The sequence below is a fragment of the Oncorhynchus masou genome, unplaced genomic scaffold, assembly GCF_036934945.1.
Source record: "Oncorhynchus masou masou isolate Uvic2021 unplaced genomic scaffold, UVic_Omas_1.1 unplaced_scaffold_1234, whole genome shotgun sequence".
Taxonomy (NCBI): domain Eukaryota; kingdom Metazoa; phylum Chordata; class Actinopteri; order Salmoniformes; family Salmonidae; genus Oncorhynchus; species Oncorhynchus masou.
The window spans coordinates 120,778-142,517 of NW_027002148.1; the positions used below are offsets into that span (position 1 = coordinate 120,778).

General features: G+C 43.3%; 1 protein-coding gene across 1 annotated transcript; it reads left to right on the forward strand.

The window, feature by feature from the left end:
* The first annotated feature begins 6,992 nt into the window (after positions 1–6,992).
* On the forward strand, positions 6,993–21,062 carry LOC135530016 (gastrula zinc finger protein XlCGF17.1-like). Its single transcript, XM_064958405.1, has 3 exons — positions 6,993–7,116; positions 18,402–18,603; positions 19,116–21,062. Exons 2-3 carry the CDS (start codon positions 18,501–18,503, stop codon positions 20,129–20,131), a joined length of 1,119 nt encoding a protein of 372 aa, XP_064814477.1. The 5' UTR covers positions 6,993–7,116; positions 18,402–18,500; the 3' UTR covers positions 20,132–21,062.
* The last annotated feature ends 678 nt before the right edge of the window (positions 21,063–21,740 follow it).

Consider the following 21,740-nt stretch of genomic DNA (forward strand, 5'->3'; position numbering starts at 1 on the left):
AGTAGGAACAGATAAACATAGTAGAAACCTGAGGGACAGTCTGGTAGGAACAGATAAACATAGTAGAAACCTGAGGGACAGTCTAGTAGGAACAGATAAACATGTTAGAAACCTGAGGGACAGTCTGGTAGGAACAGATAAACATAGTAGAAACCTGAGGGACAGTCTGGTAGGAACAGATAAACATAGTAGAAACCTGAGGGACAGTCTGGTAGGAACAGATAAACATAGTAGAAACCTGAGGGACAGTCTGGTAGGAACAGATAAACATAGTAGAAACCTGAGGGACAGTCTAGTAGGAACAGATAAACATAGTAGAAACCTGAGGGACAGTCTGGTAGGAACAGATAAACATAGTAGAAACCTGAGGGACAGTCTGGTAGGAACAGATAAACATGCTAGAAACCTGAGGGACAGTCTGGTAGGAGCAGATAAACATAGTAGAAACCTGAGGGACAGTCTAGTAGGAACAGATAAACATAGTAGAAACCTGATGGACAGTCTAGTAGGAGCAGATAAACATAGTAGAAACCTGAGGGGGATTTCTTTCTTCATTCTCATATGGGAAAGAAAATATGTCATGGGTAGAATTTCCTCCAAATGTGTGGCATATTTCCTGTAAAACAACATGTGTGGTATATTTCCCGTAAAACAACATGTGTGGTATATTTCCTGTAAAACAACATGTGTGGTATATTTCCCGTAAAACAACATGTGTGGTGTATTTCCCGTAAAACAACATGTGTGGTATTTTTCCTGTAAAACAACATGTGTGGTATATTTCCTGTAAAACAACATGTGTGGTATATTTCCTGTAAAACAACATGTGTGGTATATTTCCTGTAAAACAACATGTGTGGTATATTTCCCGTAAAACAACATGTGTGGTATATTTCCCGTAAAACAACGTGTGGTATATTTCCCGTAAAACAACGTGTGGTATATTTCCCGTAAAACAACATGTGTGGTATATTTCCTGATGTGCCCATGTGGCTATTATGATGTTGGAAAGTTTCAAATAGAATGGAAAGTTCGTATTACAGAGAACAAGAGCAACATCAGAACTGGTGACGAGAAATCCCCTGGAGCCAGAAACTAATGTGGTCGGACATGATGTGTGCCAACTGAGGTTCCAGGGCTTAGATGTTGGAAAGCCACTTAAGAGAGGGGATGGAGAAGAATTATTGTTGCAGAGAGAGACATACTATGTCCATGACTTACAAACAGAGAGACATATTATATCCATGACTTACAAACAGAGAGAGACATATATCCATGACTAACAAACAGAGAGACATACTATATCCATGACTTACAAACAGAGAGACATATTATATTGAGTTGAGGTGCTGGCTAGCGGAGTAGAACACCTGTTGAGTTGAGGTGCTGGCTAGCGGAGTAGAACACCTGTTGAGTTGAGGTGCTGGCTTGCGGAGTAGAACACTTGAAAAAGTAAAGGAGAGACCCACACTTTAGAAGCTCTGATGCAATAATGTAATAACCTAATATCCAAAGTTTCGACAGACGAGCTGTCTTCATCAGGGTATAATGACAAAAACTGTGGCTCACTAGTTTATATAGTGTTAAAGGACACACAGTTGTCTGTAATCATGGCCGGGTGTGCTGATATCATTGGTTAATTCTCAGATAAAAATAACATACAAAAAACATGAATGAGATCATACAATTTGGCTACATAGGCCAACAAACATTTACAATGAATAGCAACATCACAACAATCATAAGAATGGCTTCAGATCAAAGTCTACATTGAGACCGAAGGGAGCAAGGGTCTTTAAATGAAAGATCCAGGTAGCCTCTCGTTTTAATAAATTGTCAAGGTCACCTCCTCTCATAGGGAGGGTGACATGTTCGATGCCGATATAACGCAGGGACGAAATCGAGGGGTTCGCTTCCAAAAAGTGGGCCGCAACTGGGTAAGTGGATTTCCTGCACCTAATGGTGCTACGATGCTCCGAGATTCACACGTTAAATTCACACTTTGTTTTACCCACATAATTTTTACCACAAGGAAAAGTTAAGGGACACAAGCAAAAATGTAGCAGCCTGTACATCTAATCATTAGTGATCTGAAATGCTGTATTGCATGGAAACTCTAGGCGACTAACAACAGCAGTTACATAGTCTAGTTTACTATGGTCCTGTCCCTCTGGCCAGGGTAAACAAAGTGGTAATGTTGTGTATTGTATATACAGTATTTCACTTCAAACAGTTTAATTCATTTAATTATACACAAGAGAAGAGGAGGTTGCCCAGCATAAATTCATGTAAAGAAAATGTTTCATTACATTTGTGTCATTTAGCAGATCTCTGGATAAGAGTGACTTACAGGACAAATAATGGTTAATTGCCTTGCTCAAGGGCACAAATATATTTTTCCCCTAGTCGGCTCGGGATTCAAACCAGCAACCTTTCAGTTACTGGCCCAACACTCTTAACCGCTAGGCTACCTGCCACCAGATCAATTATATTCAATACAGTTATTCAAATACATTCATCATCAATGACTAAAATAATTAATCTAGTATTAAAAGACAATTTAATAAACACAAGTAGTCGATTCATAGCCTGTTTATCACTAAACAAAAGTTATATAGTAATATAAAATAATCCACCAAAACGAATGCTAAAAACTGATCATCATCAGCTCGTTCTATCTCCTCCCACAGATGAACAATTGGATTGAGATCTGGTGACTCGGCAGGCCTCTGCAGTAAACTGAATTCACTGTCATGTTCATGGAACCATTCCTGGAACAGCCTTGTGGCGTAATCCTGCTGAAGAAATCTATTTGCAGATGGATACACTGCTGCAGTGAAGGGAGGCACCTGATTCTTTAGATATCCTGTAGCATTCAAACATTGTTCATCTTTTATCAAGGGGCCCAATGAGTGCCCTGAAAACACACCCCAACCATCACACCACCAGCCTGCAATGCTGACAGAAGTCATGGATGCATACAGTGGTGTAAAGTACTTAAGTAAAAATGATACATAATTAATACACAGAATTGCCCTGCCAACTACTAGTCCTCTAAAAAAAATGTTCTTGGTTCGTGCAGGTGACTGATCTCCTCAGACCAATTGGCAGCTGCATTAAGTACTGCAGTGCATCTCCTCCTCATGGACTGCACCAGATTTTCCAGTTCTTGCTGTGAGACGTTACCCCACTCTTCCACCAAGGCTCCTGCACGTTCCCGGACATTTCTGGGGGGGAAATGGCCCTAGCCCTCACCCTCCAATCCAACAGGTCCCAGACGTGCTTAATGGTATTGAGATCCGCGCTCTTCTCTGGCCATGGCAGAACACTGACATTCCTATCTTGTAGGAAATCACGCACAGAACAAGCAGTATAGCTGGTGGCATTGTCATGCTGGAGGGTCATGTCAGGATGAGCCTGCAGGAAGGGTATCACATGAGTGAGGAGGATGTCTTCCCTGTAATGCACAGCGTTGAGATTTCCTGCAATGGCAACATGCTCAGTCCGATGATGCTGTGACACACTGCCCCAGACAATGACGGACCCTCCACCTCCAAATCGATCCTTCTCCAGAGTACAGGCCTCATAACGCTCATTCCTTCGACGATAAAGCCGAATCTGACCATCACCCCTAGTGAGACAAAACCGCAACTCGTCAGGGAAGAGCACTTTTTGCCAGTCCTGTCTGGTCCATCAACGGTGGGTTTGTGCCCATAGGCGACATTGTTACTGGTGATGTCTGGTGAGGACCTGCCTTACAACAGGCATACAAGCCCTCAGTCCAGCCTCTCTCAGCCTATTGCGGACAGTCTGAGCACTGATAAAGGGATTGTCCATTCCTGGTGTAACTAGGGCAGTTGTTGTTGCCATCCTGTACCTGTCCTGCAGGAGTGATGTTCGGATGTACCGATCCTGTACAGGTGTTGTTACACATGGTCTGCCACTGTGAGGATGATCAGCTGTCCGTCCTGTCTCCCTGTAGCACTGTCTTAGGCGTCTCACAGTACAGACATTGCAATGTATTTCCCTGGCCACATCTGCAGTCCTCATGCCTCCTTGTAGCATGCCTGAGGCACGTTCACGCAGATGGTATTTTTAAAGAGTCCGTAGAAAGGGCTCTTTAGTGTCCTAGGTTTTCATAACTGTGACCTTAATTGCTTAAGCTGTTCGTGTCTTAACGACCGTTCCACAGGTGCATGTTCATTAATTGTTTATGGTTCATTGAACAAGCATGGGAAACAGTGTTTAAACCCTTTACAATGAAGATCTGTGAAGTTATTTGGATTTTTACGAATTATCTTTGAAAGACAGGGTCCTGAAAGAGGGACGTTTCTTTTGTTGCTGAGTTTTTAAATCGGCGCCATCTTGAACAACCACATGAGTACATGCATCCATCATGCCTCGTGTCAACATTGAAGGCTGGTGGTAATGGTGTGGAGTGTGTTTTCATGGCACATATTGGGCCCCTTGATAAAAGTGGAGCAATGTTTGAATGCCACAGGATGTCTAAAACAACATTGCCAATCAGGTGCCTCCCTTCATGGCAGCAGTGTATCCATCTGCAAATAGATTTCTTCAGCAGGATTATGCCCCAAGTCTTGTCCAGGAATGGTTCCAAGAACATGACAGGGAATTCAGCCAACTTGACACAAGCGTGAGAAGCGTTGTAGTCAACAGGGGCCAGCGTCCCTGTAGAACACTTGACACCTTGTAGAGTCCATGCCTCGATGAATTGAGGCTGTTCTGAGGGCAAAGGGGGTCCAACTCAGTATTAAGGTGTTTCTAATGTTTTGTACACTCAGTGTCTATTGACACACATTACAGACAGTAGCCAGCCTACAAGTAGAAAAATAGAACTCACTTGATTGAATATTACATTCAAATAGGCCTATAGCCAACTGATTATACACTACATCACCAAAAGTATGTGGACACACCTTCAAATGAGTGGATTCGGCTATTTTAGTCACACCCGTTTCTGACAGGTGTATACAATTGAGCACACAGCCATGCATTCTCCATAGACAAACTATTAAGGCTCAGGAGAAGACCCAGATGCAGACATTTTCGAAGTAACAAAAGTTTATTACTAAAACAAGGGGGCAGGCAAACGACAGGTGAAGGGCAGGTAGAGGTCAGTAATCCAGGGTGGTGTGACAAGGTACATGACGGCAGGTAGGCAGGCAGAATGGTCAAAACCGGGAAAACAGGAACGAGAAAAAAAATAGGAGCACCGGGAAAATGGTTTTACGCTTGATGAGACCAATTGAACTGGCAACAGACAGAGAACACAGGTCTAAATACACTGGGGATAATGGTGAAAGATGGGCGACACTTGGAGGGGGGTGGAGACAAGCATAACGACAAGTGAAACAGATCAGGGTGTGACACAAACATTGGCAGTAGAATGGCCTTACTGAAGAGCTCAGTGACGTTCAACGTGGCACTGTCATAGGATGCCACCTTTCCAGAAAGATAATTCCAATAGTCGCCACCATAGAGAAGGCAATTCGTTATCACCTTTGTGCCAAACAAATCCATCGATTTTTTTTCATGAATTGTCTTCGAGCCTAATTTTTCCCCCACCAATCACAGCCAAAGTTATTAACATTTTCTATTCATGCTATTACATGGAAGAGCTTGTGACACATGCAGAAGGAAAAACAATGGAATTCACTCATGTGCTCTCATCCAGGACCTGCTTCTTCAACGTGATTGTTTCCCGACATTGGAAGATGAGACAGACTGACTGAAGTAAATGGATAGTCCAGGATCTGCTGTTTGTATGTGGCTGCTTTGAAAGTGAACTGTGTTTGTGTGTGATCAGGGGTGTATTCATTCCACCGATTCTGTAGAAAAACGTTTCTTAAACGGAAGCAAACGGAACGAAACAGGGATAAACATACTGGAATTTGTCCAAAAGAAACTCTTTGTTTGCAACTGTTGGACTAATGATTACACTCTAGATCAGCTAGATACGTGCAAGAGTGTGCAAGGCGGTATTGAATATGTCAATGTCTCTCTCACATTTCTCTCGACCTGTGCACCTAAGTTGTAAACTTTCATTCATAGGCTAAGTGGTAACAAGCACAGGATGGGTATGGAGAAAATTAGAGTACCATGTAGTAGCCTAAACCTATTGATGTTACATTGAGCTGGTTGAATGGCATATGAATGGCAGTCATCCAACATACTCTTACAGAAATAAGGCCGTGGTCATGAAAAAAAGAATGGACCTCCCTCTCTTAAACTCCACCGACCTCCACTGGCATTTACTAATGGGCTCCTGAAACCGGAACTAGCAAGATGTCAGCCTCCATGAACAGGCATATGCAACGGTGAGTAGATAAAGTTCAAAACAACGGTTGGCCATCTTGGAGGCTGTCTCTAGCTCTTATTATAACTTAATGCATTGTGGACTTCCACCATTTTAATGTAGTCAACTGTGGTGGGACTTCCAAATTCATTGGCTGATCCCTCCTGGTGACTCCATTGGAGTCATGTCCAACTGGGTCATCAGTAGGGATAAACCAATCGTGAAGAAGAAAATGTACCACTTCAAATGGTGAATTGGCAGATTTGATTATGCTGAGCCACAGGGCATCGTTTTATGGCCTGTGATGTAAAGGGTAAACAGGCAAATGTGGCAAGGGAGGAATGGCTCTTCTCCAATAGAACAGTAATCTGTGCCTTTGTCATTTAGTCAACAAGGTGCATCATCCAGAAACATACATCTCTTTCCATTAAATATTTGTTAGAATTCTTTTCATGTGAAAACACAGAATGCTACTCATTGCGCCAAGTGCTTAATTACATCACTTTTGTTTTGAGGAGACTTCTCTGTGGGCTTTGAATGTGGCATCTGGAAGGCAACCCAGTTCCAAAACGAATAACATCAATTTTCACCTCCTTGCAAAAACACGCCTATCCGGGAGCCCAGGCCAGATTAATTGAATCCCCTCAATGCCGCTGCGTATTGTCACAGACGCTATAATTACACAGATACAAAAATGAGTCCTCTATCCATCTCTATGGACATGCACCATTGTTCAGAATAAAGAAAGCAGCAGATGTGAAGACGATCATTTTTGTTTCCGTTTCTATGTATTACTACAGGTTGGTAATAGCACGTTTACACTTCCTAATATCGACAGAACATGTCATAACATGATAGGTAACAAATCCGTCAAGGGATTACCAGATTTTGTGTTATTTTTGTGTCGTGATGAAAACGATTTTACAAGTCATATAACTTGAGATTTGGGGTTTGTCTGCGTTAATGTACACAATTTCGTCAAGGTAAAAAAAAAAATCAATTTATTTGAGATTTCTGAGTTCATTTTACATGGTTCTTGGTTGTGTAAAAAATAACTATCGTGAGCTGGTAAAATGGCGGCGACCGCTGTCTGCGTTTTAAAGTCCAGATAGAAGACACTGGACCCGTTCATATATTTATGTAGTTGGTACATTATATTAACTGATATACATTGGTTCTAACTTATACCATTATTTATTCGTTTACAATTGTACAATTTATGCTCCCTTCATATATAAACCACGTACAGAAGATGGTCATATTGATGACATGGGGAGTTTACTGCCTACTGTACATAGTAACATGTTGTGCACCAAATTGTAGTTCACATTTTGGTATGGCAAACGGCTGTGAGGATTTTTCTTCAATATTAATCAGATATGAACACAATTACAATCTTTAGAGAATGCAAATCTCATTTAATGTATGGAAAAACGTATTTGAGTGAACATTATCAAGCCAGCAGAAGGTGAAACAGAACCTGAATTATCTCCCCATCTCCCTGGTTTTATCTTGCTGCTATCACTGTCTAGATTTAGGATAATTAGCCCATACCAGTGACAAACTTTTGGCTATGTTATTGACACATGGCAGGACCAAACAAAGGTTAGCTCACTTATTTTGCCAGCTAGAAAGAAAACGGACACAAATGTATTCAGAATAGGAGCAAGCTAAGGTTGGCTGATGCCTCTTCAACAAGAAACTGTGACAACATTGATCCTAAACTCCCAAAATAAACTTTCCCATTGACCAAAATCCACAATCCACCCCTCTAAAGAAAACCTGGCTCCTGGACTACTCCAAACTGCCAACCGATCCACGATGGAATACATGGCCACATTTTGGTTTAGCACACCATCCATCCACACACACACACAGTTTCGACCCCAGCCACAGGGCTCTATACATAGCCATGCCCAGACTTTTTGGAAAGCATGTGCTCAAGCTAAAAAAGGGCAGCCCCCCAAAAAATAAATTCCCAGCAGCTATGGTCACAGACTCATAGAGTACCTAGTCGTTAGAGTGTTGGGCCAGTAACCGAAAGGTTGCGTGATCTAATCCCTGAGCTGACAAGGAAAACATTTGTCGTTCTGCCCCTGAGCAAGGCATTTTAACCCACTGTTCCCCGGGCGCCGATGATGTGGATGTCAATTTAAGGCAGCCCCCGCACCTCTCTGATTCAGAGGGGTTGGGTTCAATTTGGAAGACACATTTCAGTTGAAGGCATTCAGTTGTACAGCTGACTAGGTCCTTTCCTAATACCCATAAAACCTAGCAGTCAAACGTGAAATGCTTCCAAATCATTTTTCCACCATTCATTTTTCCCATAGGGGATTTTAGAAACACTTAAAATAAGGGCTGCGTTTCGCGTAGACTTATCCCGGCATAACATTTTGATAACATTAAATACACCCCCCCTCCCCCTCCATAAAATAAGCACTAATTAGCTTCTAATGTGGCTATCATAAAGAACTACAAATGCCATGTTGATATGGATGAGACTGCCGAAGTGAGGAAAAAGTAAGAATCTCTGGATTAACTATTTAACGTTAGCTAAATGTATTAATGAATAAATTGGCTACATTTATTTAAATGTCCAATTCTGTGTACTGTCTTGTGCAAGTTTTAAATTTACATAATATCTGTTAGCAAAAGGTGTCAGCTAGAGATGACGTGTCATGTCTTGTTATGTCTGTTCCTGTCCTTTCTCTTCACTCTGTCTCTCTCTGCTGGTCTTTTTAGGTTACCTTCTCTGTCTCTCATTCCTCAGCTGTTCTACATCTGCCCTAACTAGCTCTTTCACTCTTCCCCACCTGTTCTCTCTTCCCCCTCTGATTAGGTCTCTATTTCTCTCTCTGTTCCTGCTACTTTCAGTGTCTGATTCTTGTTTGTATTTTTGATGCCAGAAGCAAGCTGTCGTCTCGTTTGCTTCCACCTTGTCCTGTCCTGTCGGAGTCTGCCTGGCAGGTGCATCCTGCACTATACTAACGTTCTTTTTGTTCCGCTGACAACGTTGGAAGAGGATTTATGCCATTCCTGTTTTTTCATTAAAGAACTCTGTTTTCTGTTAAAACCGCTTTTGGGTCTTCACTCAAGTTCATAACAGAAGAATCAGACCAAGAATGGACCCAGCGGCTCCGGACCCTTTTCACTCCGCCGTCGAGATCCAGGGAGCGATGCTAGGCAGACATGAGGAGGAATTGTCTGCTGCTCAACATGCCGTTGAGACCCTGGCCGTCCAAGTCTCCGACCTCACAAGACAGGTTCACCAACTCCACCTCGATCCACCGCCCACTTCCAGGGTTTCCGAGTCTCCGGAGCCCAGGATCAACAACCCGCCGTGTTACTCTGGGGAGCCCACTGAGTGCCGCTCATTCCTCACTCAGTGTGATGTGGTGTTCTCTCTCCAGCCCAACACTTACTCCAGGAGCGCAGCCCGCATCGCCTACGTCATTTCTCTCCTTACCGGACGGGCGCGTGAGTGGGGCACGGCAGTCTGGGAGGCGAGGGCTGAGTGTATTAACCAGTATCAGGACTTTAAGGAGGAGATGATACGGGTTTTTGACCGTTCTGTTTTTGGCGAGGAGGCTTCCAGGGCCCTGTCTTCCCTATGTCAGGGGAATCGATCCATAACGGATTATTCTATTGAGTTTCGCACTCTCGCTGCCTCTAGTGACTGGAACGAGCCGGCTTTGCTCGCTCGTTTTCTGGAGGGTCTCCTCGTCGAGGTTAAGGATGAGATCCTCTCCCGGGAGGTTCCTTCCAGTCTGGACTCCTTAATAGCTCTCGCTATTCGCATAGAGCGACGGTTTGATCTTCGTCGCCGAGCTCGTGGAAAGGAGCTCACGTTCTCCGTTGCTCCCCTCTCCACATCACTGCCACCCTCCTCCGCCGGCTCGGATGCTGAGCCTATGCAGCTGGGGGTATTCGCATCTCGGCCAAGGAGAGGGAACGGAGAATCACCAATCGCCTCTGTCTCTACTGCGGCTCCGCTGGTCATTTTGTCACCTCATGTCCAGTAAAAGCCAGAGCTCATCAGTAAGAGGAGGGCTACTGGTGAGCGCAACTACTCAGGCCTCTCCTTCTGGATCACGCACTACCTTTCCGGTCCATCTCCGCTGGCCCGGTTCATCTGCTTCCTGCAGTGCCTTGATAGACTCTGGGGCGGAGGGCTGTTTTATGGACGAGACCTGGGCTCGGGAACATGACATTCCTCTCAGACAGTTAGGGAGCCCACGGCCTTGTTCGCTTTAGATGGTAGTTCTCTCCCCAAGATTCAGCGTGAGACGCTGCCTTTAACCCTCACTGTCTCTGGTAATCATAGCGAAACCATTTCTTTTTTAATTTTTCGTTCACCTTTTACACCTGTTGTTTTGGGTCATCCCTGGCTAGTGCGCCATAACCCTTCTATTAATTGGTCTAGTAATACTATCCTATCCTGGAATGTTTCTTGTCATGTAACCTGTTTAATGTCTGCTATCCCTCCTGTTTCCTCTGTCTCTTCTTCACAGGAGGAGCCTGGCGATTTGACAGGGGTGCCGGAGGAGTATCACGATCTGCGCACGGTGTTCAGTCGTTCCAAGGCCACTTCTCTCCCTCCACACCGGTCGTATGACTGTAGTATTGATCTCCTTCCGGGAACTACTCCCCCGGGGTAGATTATACTCTCTGTCGGCTCCCGAACGTAAGGCTCTCGAGGATTATTTGTCGGTTTCGCTCGACGCCGGTACCATAGTCTCCTCCTCCTCCCCCGCCGGAGCGGGGTTTTTTTTTTGTTCAGAAGAAGGACGGGTCCCTGCGCCCATGCGTGGATTATCGAGGGCTGAATGACATAACAGTTAAGAATCGTTATCCGCTTCCTCTTATGTCTTCAGCCTTCGAGATCCTGCAGGGAGCCAGGTTTTTCACCAAATTGGACCTTCGTAATGCCTACCATCTCGTGCGCATCAGGGAGGGGACGAGTGGAAGACGGCGTTTAACACTCCGTTAGGGCACTTTGAATACCGGGTTCTTCCTTTCGGCCTCGTTAACGCTCCAGCTGTCTTTCAGGCACTAGTTAACGACGTCCTGAGAGACATGCTGAACATTTTTGTTTTCGTTTACATGGACGATATCCTGATTTTTTCACCGTCTCTCTCGATTCATGTTCAGCACGTGCGACGCGTCCTCCAGCGCCTTTTGGAGAACTGTCTTTATGTGAAGGCTGAGAAGTGCACTTTTCATGCCGCCTCTGTCCCTTTTCTCGGTTCCGTTATTTCCGCTGAGGGCATTAAGATGGATCCCGCTAAGGTCCAGGCTGTCATTGATTGGCCCGTTCCTAAGTCACGCGTCGAGCTGCAGCGCTTTCTGGGCTTCGCTAATTTCTACCGTCGTTTCATCCGTAATTTCGGTCAGGTGGCAGCTCCTCTCACAGCCCTTACTTCTGTTAAGACGTGCTTTAAGTGGTCCGTTTCCGCCCAGGGAGCTTTTGATCTTCTTAAGAATCGTTTTACATCCGCTCCTATTCTTGTTACACCTGACATCTCTAGACAGTTTGTTGTTGAGGTTGACGCGTCAGAGGTGGGCGTGGGAGCCATTCTTTCTCAGCGCTCTCTCTCTGACGGCAAGGTCCATCCTTGCGCGTTTTTCTCTCATCGCTTATCGCCGTCAGAACGTAACTATGATGTTGGTAATCGCGAACTGCTCGCCATCCGCTTAGCCCTAGGCGAATGGCGACAGTGGTTGGAGGGGCGACCGTTCCTTTTGTCGTTTGGACTGACCATAGGAACCTTGAGTACATCCGTTCAGCCAAACGACTTAATGCGCGTCAGGCTCGTTGGGCTCTGTTTTTCGCTCGTTTCGAGTTTGTTATTTCTTATCGTCCGGGCTCAAAAAACACCAAGCCTGATGCTTTATCTCGTCTCTTCAGTTCTTCTGAGGTCTCCACCGACCCCGATGGGATTCTCCCTGAGGGGCGTGTTGTCGGGTTGACTGTCTGGGGAATTGAGAGGCAGGTAAAGCAAGCACTCGCTCACACTCCGTCGCCGCGAGCTTGTCCTAGGAACCTTCTGTTCGTTCCCGTTCCCACTCGTCCGGCCGTTCTTCAGTGGGCCCACTCTGCCAAGTTAGCCGGCCACCCCGGCGTTCGGGGTACGCTCGCTTCCATTCGCCAGCGTTTCTGGTGGCCCACTCGGGAACGTGACGCGCGTCGATTTGTCGCCGCTTGTTCGGTCTGCGCGCAGACTAAATCTGGGAACTCTCCTCCTGCCGGCCGTCTCAGACCGCTTCCCATTCCCTCTCGACCGTGGTCTCACATCGCTTTAGATTTTATCACCGGACTGCCTTCATCAGCGGGGAAGACAGTTATTCTTACGGTTGTCGATAGATTCTCTAAGGCGGCTCATTTCATTCCTCTCGATAAGCTCCCTTCTGCTAAGGAGACGGCTCAGATCATTATCGAGAATGTTTTCCGAATTCATGGCCTTCCGTCTGACGTCGTTTCCGACAGAGGCCCGCAGTTCACGTCTCAATTTTGGAGGGAGTTTTGCCGTTTGATTGGGGCTTCCGTCAGTCTCTCGTCCGGCTTTCATCCCCAGTCTAACGGTCAAGCCGAACGGGCCAATCAGACTGTTGGTCGCATTTTACGCAGTCTTTCTTTTCGTAACCCTGCGTCTTGGTCAGAACAGCTCCCCTGGGCAGAGTACGCCCACAACTCGCTTCCCTCGTCTGCTACCGGTCTATCCCCTTTTCAGAGTAGCCTCGGGTACCAGCCTCCGCTGTTCTCATCTCAGCTCGCCGAGTCCTGCGTCCCCTCCGCTCAGGCTTTTGTCCAGCGTTGCGAGCGCACCTGGAAGGGGGTCAGGTCGGCACTTTGCCGTAATAGGGCGCAGACTGTGAGGGCCGCTAATAAGCGTAGGACCAAGAGTCCTAGATATTGTTGCGGTCAGAGAGTATGGCTCTCCACTCAGAACCTTCCCCTTAAGACAGCTTCTCGCAAGTTGGCCCCGCGGTTCATTGGTCCGTTCCGTATTTCTCAGGTCATTAATCCTGTCGCAGTGCGACTTCTTCTCCGCGCTATCTTCGTCGCGTTCACCCGGTCTTCCATGTCTCCTGTGTTAAGCCCGTTCTTCGCGCCCCCGCTCGTCCCCCCCCATCCTTGTCGAGGGCGCACCCATCTACAGGGTTCGTAAGATTTTGGACATGCGCCCTCGGGGCCGTGGTCATCAGTACCTAGTGGATTGGGAGGGGTACGGTCCTGAGGAGAGGAGTTGGGTTCCCTCTCGGGACGTGCTGGACCGTTCGCTGATCGATGATTTCCTCCGTTGCCGCCAGGTTTCCTCCTCGAGTGCGCCAGGAGGCGCTCGGTGAGTGGGGGGGTACTGTCATGTCTTGTTATGTCTGTTCCTGTCCTTTCTCTTCACTCTGTCTCTCTCTGCTGGTCTTTTTAGGTTACCTTCTCTGTCTCTCATTCCTCAGCTGTTCTACATCTGCCCTAACTAGCTCTTTCACTCTTCCCCACCTGTTCTCTCTTCCCCCTCTGATTAGGTCTCTATTTCTCTCTCTGTTCCTGCTACTTTCAGTGTCTGATTCTTGTTTGTATTTTTGATGCCAGAAGCAAGCTGTCGTCTCGTTTGCTTCCACCTTGTCCTGTCCTGTCGGAGTCTGCCTGGCAGGTGCATCCTGCACTATACTAACGTTCTTTTTGTTCCGCTGACAACGTTGGAAGAGGATTTATGCCATTCCTGTTTTTTCATTAAAGAACTCTGTTTTCTGTTAAAACCGCTTTTGGGTCTTCACTCAAGTTCATAACATGACGTGCGCGCGCTTGCAGGGAATTGTAGTTTTTCATGATGTCTACGTTGACGCTAATCAGCATTTTCAAATCTGAGAGGAAATAGAGTCAAATATATTGGAGGAAAAAAAGTTGCCTCGTCTGAGAGAGATTTACATGGTTATTAATAAATCCCCTATAATCTGGCCACAGTTCCTGACATTACATTATTCTGTCATTTCTGGATTTTAAAAAAATATTCCTGGTTTTCTGTGGCTTCATCCAAATTGTGTTCTTATTCAGACTCTCGAAATATTTGCTCTATACAGGCAAAATGTTCCCATAACATGTCAATGTAATTCCGCTCCTTTGTAAAGACAGCAAATATATGTTGTGTATGTATGGTACATGCTCTTTATGTGCCCTTCAATACAAATTAATGACAAAATCCTAATAGAAATCCCCTATGGATTGGAACCATTTCCTTTCTTGACCGCTAGGTTTTATGGGTATTATGACACCAACACTGTGGGGCTCTATTGGGCTATTATTACAAGGGGAAAGCATCACCATCTGAGGAGTAAAGTATTCAGATAAACTATTTAGAACAGGAAATGCAAAACTTCAAGTGTAATTGAGGTTTAAGAAGGCTTTTGAATTCCAGTCAAAATAGAAGACATGACTATATCCAACCCAACTCCATTTGTTGCCACTATCATGTATCCTACAATGACTATATCCAACCCAACTCCATTTGTTTCCACTATCATGTATCCTACCCTGACTATATCCAACCCAACTCCATTTGTTGCCACTATCGTGTATCTCAGTGGTTTGCAAACTTTTTTGACCCGTGACCCACACAAAGGAGTGTTACAATATTGTGCAATATGCGTGCACACGCCAACATGAGTGCACAATTGCTACGCAAATGTAACCTGTCATTACAGCCATAAAATGCAAGCCTGGCTACAGAAACAAACTGCGTTTTTCACCTGCATTTGGAGCTGAAAGTCATTCATGTTAGCAGGCAATATCATGTCACTTCTCTGGAGTCCAGAGCAGAATCAACTAGGGATATATCATGTCACTTCTCGAGAGTCTAGAGCAGAATCAACTAGGGATATATCATGTCATTTCTCGAGAGTCTAGAGCAGAATCAACTAGGGATATATCATGTCATTTCTCAAGAGTCTAGAGCAGAATCAACTAGGGATATATCATGTCATTTCTCGAGAGTCTAGAGCAGAATCAACTAGGGATATATCATGTCATTTCTCAAGAGTCTAGAGCAGAATCAACTAGGGATATATCATGTCATTTCTCGAGAGTCTAGAGCAGAATCAACTAGGGATATATCATGTCACTTCTCTAGTGTCGACAGCAGAATTAACTAGGGATATATCATGTCACTTCTCTAGAGTCTAGAGCAGAATTAACTAGGGATATATCATGTCACTTCTCTAGAGTCTAGAGCAGAACCTCTTGATACTCCCCATCCCGGATCCGGGATCGTGAATAAAGCCTCAGGCTCATTAGCATAACGCAACGTTAACGATTTCTGAAAATCGCAAATAAAATGAAAATAATGCGCCTGCTCTCAAGCTTAGCCTTTTCTTAACAACACTGTCATCTCAGATTTTCAAAATATGCTTTTGAACCATAGCAATTCACTAATTTGTGTAAGAGTATGCTAAGCTAGCTTAGCATTTTGAGTAGCATCTAGCACGCAACATTTACACAAAAACCAGATAACCAAATAAATAAAATAATTTATCTTTGAAGAGCTTCGGATGTTTTCAATGAGGAGACTCAGTTACATAGCAAATGTTCAGTTTTTCCTGAAAGAATCTTTGTGTAGGAGAAATCGCTCCGTTTTGTACATCACATTTGGCTACCGAAACGAACCGAAAATTCAGTCACCAAAACGTCAAACTTTTTCCGAATTAACTCCATAATATCGACCGAAACATGGCAAACGTTGTTCGGAATCAATCCTCAAGGTGTTTTTTCACATATCTCTTCATTGATATGCAGTTCGTGGAAGCCTGCTTTCCCCTCAGAATCGCATGGAAAAATACCAGCAGCTGAAAAAGACGCACCAATTTCGACGGAGGACACCGGGCGGACACCTGGAAAATGTAGTCTCTAATGGTCAATCTTCCAATGATATGCCTACAAATACGTCACAATGCTGCAGACACCTTGGGGAAACGACAGAAAGGGCAGGCTCATTCCTCTCGCATTCACAGGCATATAAGGAGACAATGGAAAACGGAGCCTCAAAAATCCTGCTGGTTTCCTGGATGCCGTTTCATCTTGGTTTTGCCTGTAGCTCCCGTTCTAGGGCACTCACAGAGAATATCTTTGCAGTTCTGGAAATGTCAGAGTGTTTTCTTTCCAAAGCTATCAATTATATGCATAGTCAAGCATCTTTTTGTGACAAAATATTGCGCATAAAACGGGCACGTCTTTTTATCCAAAAATGAAATAGCGCCCCCATAGCATCAAGAGTTAACTAGGGATATATCACGTCACTTCTCTAGAGTCTAGACATGTTACTTTAGCGTTAATCAGTGTGATTACGGTTATGTTTAAAAATCACATTTTAAGAGGAGATCGCAAAGTTGATTTAGATGGAAGACGTGAGCTGAATGCGGTAGCTCTGTAGCTAGCGAGCCTTAGCATAGTAAGCTAGCACTGCCACTTACCCCGTGAAACTATAATGATCGGTCTCTGCTGCTGCTGGCTGTTTGTGATACTTTCTAACCACGCAGTTGGTATGGACAGCATCCAATTTGAAAAGTAACGTTTTGCTGAAGCCCTCCTTCCATTGTTGATAGCCATGAAAGTTAAATGTCCCCCGCAGATTGACAAGTAGATGTCAAATTCGCCCGCATTGTGGCCACAAATGTATCCCACTTTTTAAAGCGTTTCATTTGCGTGGCCATTGAGAAAATCACATTTGCACAGCAAGTGTTGCTACAACCTGCTACCACACAAAGCTTGGTCATCTTGATGAATAAAAATACAATTGCTAGCTAGCTCTATCCATAACACTAACCCACAAGGTTGTTTTGTTTACCCACGAGGACAGTGCATTCGAAAAGTATTCAGACCCTTTTTCTTTTTCCACATTTTGTTACGTTGCAGCATTATTCTAAAATTGATTAAATAAAATGTTTTCCTCATCAATCTACACACAATACCCCACAATGACAAAGCGAAACTGGGTAAGGAATTTTTGCAAATGTAAAATCAAAATAACAGAATAACAGAAATACCTTATTTGGGTACATATTCAGACCCTTTGCTCTGAGACTCGAAATTGAGATCAGGTGCATCCTGTTTCCAATGATCATCCTTGAGATGTTTCTACAACTTGAGTGGAGTCCACCTGGGGTAAATTCAATGCATTGGACATGATTTGGAAAGGCATATACCTATTTATATAAGGTCCCACAGTTGACAGTGCATGTCAGAGCAAAAGCCAAGCCATTTGGTAGAAGGAATTGTCCGTAGAGCGCCGAGACAGTCGTTGGTATAGTAATAATTTAGGCTAATAATATAACTCAATCTCTGCTTGCAAAAAAAGACTGTTCAATGCATGGCTGAGCACATAGAATAGAATAGGCGAGCTATATCAGATACGTTTCTTGGCCTTTTAGAAATATATTTAATGCTATTCTAGTACACTCTATATGACTGGAGACATTAGCAGAATATTTGACAAATCGAAAAAAAATCCAGGGTAGCCTAGTCTACAGATCAATACAAATGACGTATCCATAAAATAGGCCAACGAGAAGGGGAGACGCACAAAGTTGTCAATTATGTCTGAGTGTTGGAGTGTGCCCCTTGCCATCATTAAATTAATACATACAAAACTAGAAAATCATCAGCTTAATATTAGGAATTTGATGTATGACATTTACTTTAACTTTTTACTTTCACTCAAGTATGAATATTTAGTACTTTTTCCACCACTGACTAATGGTTTTGAGTGAAACAATACAGTGTAGACAAGGTTATTCAGTAAAATAGTACATAGTGCTCCCTACAACATACTGTAACCCTGTACTAGATGGTTTGTGATTAATTTATGCATTATTTGAATGTAGGAAATCTACTATAGGTTAAGTGCACTTATGTTGTGTAATTTAAAGTGTACACTTGTCTAATGTGAATGAATGTTGTCAAGGCTTAGCTACTTGAGCTGTTGAAATGAGATAGTTGAAAAATGAAATATATATTTTTTTAGAATAAGAAAGTGCCAGAACTGTCAAGAAAATAACTTTTGTGTCCGTTTCTCTTTAATACTACTGGCCAACTCAGATTAAGTCTGAGGCTGGTAACATCAACAGTGAGGACAAACCCAGTCACTGGGTCCTGATTTGTGAGAGTGGAGCCCAGTTTGCACTGCAGGATCCAGAGATGGCATCAGTGAAGCTGGAAGACTGCAGTCAAACACTGGAGCTGAAAGTCAACATTAAAGATGAAGAAGAGGAGGAGAAGATTGGGACATCTGGTAGTCATGGTAAGAGCAGGTTCTATCTATCTATAAGTTATCTTCATAAGCTAGACCTCCATAAGCTATCACCCAGTCTATTGCTAGGTAGTATTCTGTAATTCTGACTCACACATGACCCCTGACATTCTATTGCTTGTGTTGTTCATTCCAACTTCCCACTGTGCATGAAATGTTACAGTAGAACTGTTTCATGATGAACTGTTTCAGTGAGAAGGTAGATGTTACTTCATTCTACTGAGACTTGCATAGTTTGACACTAGTATTGTCAGAATTTGTTTTATTAAATTCAAGTTATTTCAGGAAGATCACTAAAATTACAATTATCTTCAATGCTTTTCAAAGAGGACATTTGAAATATAACATTGGTTTATTTGAATTGACTGTAGTTAAAAATTGAATTGACCCCAACCCTGGTAGTTACTAACCCTTGTGATAATGAGTGGAGGATGATATGGCATGTATACATTTGACATGTATATCACACCAACTGACTGGTTCTTCTGTTGTTGTTCACACAGGAGACCATGTTGAGACATTATCTACATCCAGAGAGCAACAGCAGGAAGATCCCAGAGCTAAGAGGTCTCACCACTGCCCACATTGTGAGGAGATTTTCCCATTTCTATCAAAGCTAAAAATACACCTACAAATACACACAGGAGAGAAGCCTTATTCCTGCACTGACTGTGGGACGCACTTCACAACATCAAAGGCTCTGACAGTTCACCAGAGAGTGCACACTGGAGAGAAGCCTTACTCCTGCTCTGACTGTGGGAAGAGTTTCTCAGGGTTGGGTCACTTAAAAAGACACCAACGTATACACACAGGAGAGAAGCCTTACTCCTGCACTGACTGTGGGAAGAGTTTCTCGCAACAGAGCAGCTTAAACACGCACAAACATATACACACAGGAGAGAAGCCGTACAACTGCTCTGACTGTGGAAAATGCTTCACAGCATTATTTGAGTTAAAAGTTCATCAGAGGACACACACAGGAGAGAAGCCTTACTACTGCTCTGACTGTGGGATGAGTTTCTCTCAACAGAGCAGCTTAAAGTCACACCAACGTATACACACAGGAGAGAAGCCGTACTCCTGCTCTGATTGTGGGAAGAGTTTCTCTCATCAAAGCAGCTTAAAATCACACCAACATATACATAAAGCAGAGAAGCCTTACTCTTGCTCTGACTGTGGGAAGTACTTTACAACATCAGCTGAGCTAAAAGTTCACCAGAGGACACACACAGGAGAGAAGCCTTACTGCTGCTCTGACTGTGGGAAGAGTTTCTCTCAACAGAGCAACTTAAAAACACACCAACTTATACATACAGGAGAGAAGCCTTTCTCATGCTCTGACTGTGTGAAGTGCTTCACAACATCATCTGAGCTAAAAGTTCACCAGAGAACACACACAGGAGAGAAGCCTTACTCCTGCTCTGACTGTGGGAAGAGTTTCTCTCAACAGAGCAACCAAATAACACACCAACGTATACATAAAGGAAAGAAGCCTCATCAGTTCTCTCAGGCCAGTTAAGATTAGTCACTCCATCACTTCATTCTCATCTCATAAAGGAAGTGGTAACAGTGAATTTGATAACATTACCAGAGAGTAACACTATTGTAATCCTATTGTTTCTCACTGTGAGAACTGTGCAGAGAAAAGGGAGCATTATAGAACATTAACCTCTCTTTACTTTACCGATCTGTGTGCACCTTGTCAGTTCCAGTGTGTTTTGTTAGCTTCTACTGTAAAGATATTGAGATTACCTTGGATTTGCCCTTATCGTTGAAAACCCTCTGAGAGATCTCTTGTTAAAACAATGGAGGGAGGTACTGCTTCCCTCTGCAGTTTTCTGTGGGAATGAGTTAGTAGACACAACAAGTGTCAGATAGAGATGGTGTGATGATCAGTTTTCTGTGGGAATGAGTTAGTAGACACAACATGTGTCAGATAGAGATGGTGTGATGATCAGTTGTCTGTGGGAATGAGTTAGTAGACACAACATGTGTCAGATAGAGATGGTGTGATGATCAGTTTTCACCTTTAGTTTGGGTGGATACTTTTTTTCCTAATAAATGTTTTTTGTTTAATGATACACAGGTTATAAAACAAATGGGTTTATTAAATGGTCTTTTAAAACTAGATTCACTAATTTAGTCATTGATGATTAATGAATTTGGATAACTGCAATGAATTTCATTGAATTACTAATGAAAAATAAATGTTCTACATTAATTTTTGCTGGTCAACCTCTGGGTTATCTTTACAGAAAATACAATGTTTTTGTTGCCATTCAAAATATATTTACATTAATCTACTCAAAAACATGTCAATACACCTTTACACATCACCACGGGGACAAGCCACTTTGCTAGCCACCAGTATTTTTCTACAATGCATACAAATATATGGTGATCAGTATAAAGGACTTACATGTTTTCTTATGTAAAACCAGTTAAATAAAATGAAAAATGTATTTGTCTATTTTCATTTTCAATAGTTTTATAAGGTGCCACAGTCCAGGGACAGCATTACCACAACAATTCAATAATGGCTCACTATTGGGGAATTAGTATTCAAGAATTCTTAGAATTCTATTTAGCATTTTGGGACAAAGTAGCTCCCGTGTTTACACATGACAACACATATGTCACTTAATTTAGTGCTTCCTAGTTCCATGTATCAAACAGTTATTTCAGTTATACTAAAATCTGTAAAGTCTGTAGGATCCCCTGCTGTTTACAAGGTGCACCTGTGTAATGATCATGCTGTTTAAATCAGCTTCTTGGTATTTCATACCTGTCAGGTGGATGGATTATCTTGGCAAAGGAGAAATGCTCACTAACAGGGATGTAACCAAATTTGTGCACAAAAGTTGAGAGGAATAAGCTTTTTGTGCATGTATAACATTTCTTAAATTTTTTACATGTTGTGCTTATATTTTTGTTCAGTATAGTCTGAACATGTAAACTTTTTTTATGGAAAAGAAATGCATGTTTCTGGTCGATGCACCAAGCTGCCTTGTTGACAACATTACAGAGAGGCAAAGATTACTGTTTGGAGGGCTCCTCCCTCCCTGCTTTTTGCACTCAGTGAGAGCACACAATTAAACATGTTTTAAGTACTTTTAATTTAACAAAAT

What these genes read in the sequence shown, in the direction of transcription:
- LOC135530016 (XM_064958405.1), top strand. Translation starts at nt 18,501, where the DNA reads ATGGCATCAGTGAAGCTGGAAGACTGCAGTCAAACACTGGAGCTGAAA. An exon ending in TGGGACATCTGGTAGTCATG is followed by an intron (nt 18,604 to 19,115) that starts GTAAGAGCAGGT and finishes TTGTTCACACAG; the next exon opens with GAGACCATGTTGAGACATTA.